This window comes from Mandrillus leucophaeus, unplaced genomic scaffold (assembly GCF_000951045.1).
Source record: "Mandrillus leucophaeus isolate KB7577 unplaced genomic scaffold, Mleu.le_1.0 Scaffold510, whole genome shotgun sequence".
Taxonomy (NCBI): domain Eukaryota; kingdom Metazoa; phylum Chordata; class Mammalia; order Primates; family Cercopithecidae; genus Mandrillus; species Mandrillus leucophaeus.
In genome coordinates this window covers 1,066,037-1,069,930 of record NW_012105476.1, presented here as the reverse complement: position 1 = coordinate 1,069,930, position 3,894 = coordinate 1,066,037, and the positions used below count along the sequence as shown (strand labels likewise).

General features: G+C 65.6%; 1 protein-coding gene across 1 annotated transcript in view; it reads right to left on the bottom strand.

Annotated features, from left to right (window-relative positions):
• Positions 1 to 3,894, bottom strand: part of KIF1A (kinesin family member 1A) — a 111,968-nt gene that overhangs the window by 72,903 nt on the left and 35,171 nt on the right. Inside the window, exons 8-11 of the mRNA XM_011996393.1 lie at positions 2,846 to 2,957; positions 1,594 to 1,671; positions 909 to 974; positions 436 to 453 (exon numbers count right to left, since the gene is read on the bottom strand). Coding sequence (XP_011851783.1) covers positions 436 to 453; positions 909 to 974; positions 1,594 to 1,671; positions 2,846 to 2,957 — 274 coding nt within the window. The remainder of the gene's footprint in view (positions 1 to 435; positions 454 to 908; positions 975 to 1,593; positions 1,672 to 2,845; positions 2,958 to 3,894) is intronic.

The following is a 3,894-nucleotide window of genomic DNA, read 5'->3' as shown; positions in this document are numbered from 1 at the left end:
CCCACTCCACACATGCTCGTCTCCCCGCCCTGGCCCCGTCACACCTATGGCTGCTCAGAGTCTAGCACGCCTGTCACCCTCTTCCTCTCATGGCTCCCCAGCTCCCTCCATGCCCGAGGGGCTCCTCCGCGCCCCTCTCAGCTCATCCCAGGGCCCCCACGCCCCCCAGGCCACCCTTTCCCACCTCAGTGTCTCCCAGCAGTCTCTGTTCCAGGCCCTGCCATGAGGCCACCCCAGACGCCCTGTGTCCACGCAGACAAGGCACCTCATGGGGCCTCCCACACTTGTTTTCTTCCTTCCCGGGATCCACCCCCATGTCGCCCATCTCCCAGCGCACTCACTGCCCACCCCGCCCCTCACCACAGGGCGCCAATGCAGTGCAGACGCCACCACCAGCCTCCAGCCCCCGCCCCAGGGCTGAAGGAAGCCACTTACCTTGTTGGGTCCAGAGTCCTGAAAAGGAAGAGACAGAGAGAGGCTGAGGCCTGGAGCGAGGCTGGCGCAGGCTGTGGGGGCGGAAGAGCAGGTGGCCCAGCTCCCTTGCCCCGGCCGTGACTCAGGCTCTACCGCCGCGTGGTCTCCTTGACAGCAGCTCCCCCGGGGCAGGATCCCCTCCAGGGCTGCCCTTCCCTAGCCCAGGCCATTGGTGGTGCTGGGGGACAGGGCTGCCTGCTGCACAGGGCCAACTGTGGCTACAGCCCCAATTTACAGGCGGGGAAACTGAGGGTCCCGGGAGAAACCAGGGCCACTACCCCTTCTCCAGCATGTGACACTCTGGCCATCTCTGGGCTCTCCCTTGAACCCAGCCACCTCCCAGACACATGGCCTGGAAATGGGTGACAGGGGCAGGATAGGGGCCCCGAAGACCCCCGGGGGTCTGGCTGCAGAAGCCGGGCTGGGCCACTCACCATTTCAGCCAGGGCGGAGATGACCTTGCCCAGGGTGGTCAGCGACTTGTTGATGTTGGCGCCCTCCTGTGGGCAGAAAAGACAGTGGGGTTGGGACACCGGGGACCCCTGGGGACTCCTGCTCTGGAGGGACGCCTTGCGTGGACCTGTGCGGTGTGGAGTGGAGGCCACCACCGCAGCTGCTGCTCTCTGGGGCCACAGAGACATGGGGTGCCCTGGCAGAAAGCCAGCTGGAGCCTCTGGCCGGGAGCACATCTCCCAGTGTTGCCTTCAGTGCCATGAAAACCCTGATACCATCCCGTGTCCCCCTGAAACGCTTCCGGGGCCCCTGCCCAAACATCAGGTGCTGAGGTCAGCGGGGATCGAGGAAACACACTCCTTCCTGACCCTGGCACTGCTTTCCCAGGGGTGCCCCGGCCTCTGGCGCAAAATCCTCGGGGCCCAAAAGAGGCCACCGTCCCGCCAAGCCCCTGACCTGTGTGCCCAGCGCTGGTGCCCCAGACACAACCCTCAGTTGCTGGCAGCCCAAGACCCCAGCCTATGCCCACCCTCCCTGAGCGGGCTCATCCTCAGGGTGGCCCAGGCCCCTGGGACCCCAACAGAGCCCTCCTGCCGCCCACCCTGGAGCAGGCCAGGTGTGGACATGGGACCCACTGCAGTCCCTGCATGGCGGCATGGTCCCTACCTTGAGGCGTGTGCCCTTGGCTCCCGTGGAGTCGGCCCGCTCACTCCCAGCCAGGTCCACCAGGCTGATTTTGCTCACCTGAAACAGCAGACGCGTCACATGCACGAGAGGCCGCAAGATGCACGGGGGCGTCCCAGGACCCCTGGGCAAGATCTCCATGGCTGCTGAAGGAGCCCCAGCCAAGCGTCCCCTCCACAAGGCGCCACCCCTCCCCAGGCCCAGCAGTCCTGTCCCCGCAGTTTCCACCTGCACCTCCGTCCCAGCTCTCCCCACGCCCTGCCCGAATGAGTGCACAGCCACCTCCCCAGGGGAGCATGGGCGCTGCCACCACACGCCAGGCACTTTTCACACAAGGGCACACTCTCTCCCCACGGCACCCATGAGGTGCGACTGTCACTGTCCTCACTTCCACAGATGGTGCTCAGTGTCCGTGGTGGGATTGGAACCCAGCTCCAGGAGGCCCTGGCCCTGCTCAGCCACCTCACGGGCCATGGCTGCACCTAGCAAAGTGGGCACCAGCCAGGCTCCTGACAGGGGCACCTGCAGCCTGGGGTGGGAGGCCCTGCACCGAGAGGCCCGGCCCCTCCTGAGCCACAGCTGCAGGGCAGGACTTGCCCACAGATACCGCAGGACTCCCTCAGTGCCCACCAGCGAGGGCAGCAGGGCAGGCAGTTGGGCCGACCTCATCCAGCTTCACCCCCGTCTGTCCCCCAACCCACCTCAGCCATCCTGAGACCCCGCTCACTGTTTGATGGAGTCCCGGTCAGGAGGATGTGCCTGGCAGACCTCCAGCACCATCCGGGACTGAGCAGTCCTCCCTCCACTCAGCACCTTTGTGCTCCCCACGCGGCTGCCTGAACGAGCCCCCAACCGGGAGATGGCTGAGGTGCCCCCGGGCCTAGATGGCTGGGGCGCGAGGGCAGGAGGCAGAGTCAGAGATGGTCAGGGAGAGGCTGGGTGCCCTCCCACTGCCCCTCCTAGAAGCCTGGACTGGCTGTCCAGGCAAAAGCCCCAGAAGACGGACCCCTGGCCTGGTCCGTGGAGAACACCAAGGCATGGGAGAAGGGCCTCTGGGGCAGGGCGGGGGACGTCCGCACCTAGTGCCAGTGTAAGTGTGAGGACACTGCCCGCCCCGCACAGGCCAGCATTGGGCCCAATGTCCTTGTGCTGCCCCCACTGGCCTGACCTCCACCCCCACCCCGACCACCAACCACTGCCCTCGGTGGCACCGCCTGTGAGGCCATTCACTCACCTTCTCCGTGGTGATGTTGGTCTCTGCATCATGGCGCTTCTGGGTGAAAATGATGTTGAAGACAGCGTGGGAGCGGCTGCTGGTCTCATTCATGTTGGTGGCCGCCACGGTCCTGAGGAGCAGAAAGCCACACACGGTTACCCCTCGTCCTGTGGCCGGGTGCAAGTTCACCGGTGGTGCCAGCCCTCCAAACCAGGTCATCGGGGGGCAGCTCCCCCAGACCCCAGGAGCCACTCTGCCGGTCCTGGCACTGATGGTCCCACCTGCCAGGACTCCAGCAAGGCCCACGGCCACCTGCCCACAGTGGCATCCTCAGCCCCAGCCCTTGCCTAGTGTATTCAGGGCAGCAGTAGCTGGGGAAGCATCCCACTCCTGGGCACAGAGAAGCCCATGCAGTGCCCAGCTGGGCAGGAGCCCTCCATGGCCATGATATGGGAGGGGAAGGGGCTGTCCACTGTCCACCCTACCACGGCCCACACCCGTGGCTCTGGGAAGCCAAGGAGCCTGCCACACCCCACAGGAGATGTCATGGGTCAGCAGGGCGGTCCTCCAGAACGGGAAGCCCAAGGCTGCTGAGGGTGGCCTGGAGTTGGTCCCGATGCCACCCTGACCTGCCAGGGACCTCAGGAAAGGCTCCCAAGACTCAGCGGATGGCATGCGGCAACCCAGGGCCCGCTCCAGCAAGGAGTCACAGTGATGGCCACGGTGCGCTGTGGACCTCATCAGGAACAGTACCCCCACCCACTGGCCCTTGTGGGGCCACCGAAGGGGTGCAGGATGGCGCAGAGTGTGACTCACAACCTCAGGAACTGAGAGTGACAGGGACCATCACCTCACCCTCAGGAAGTCCTGGGTGTCGGAGGGGGTCTGTTGCCATGACAACCAGGGCATCCCAGGCAGGAGGCCCAGGGCAGCAGAGGCCAAGGAGCCGGGTTGTTTATTGCTGTAGCACTGTGCAGCCAACCACCCCCCACATGCCCCGACCCCAGCACGCTGGCCCCCACACAGAATCTGGACCCCTGGGACTGGCAGAACAGCTGCCCCACCAA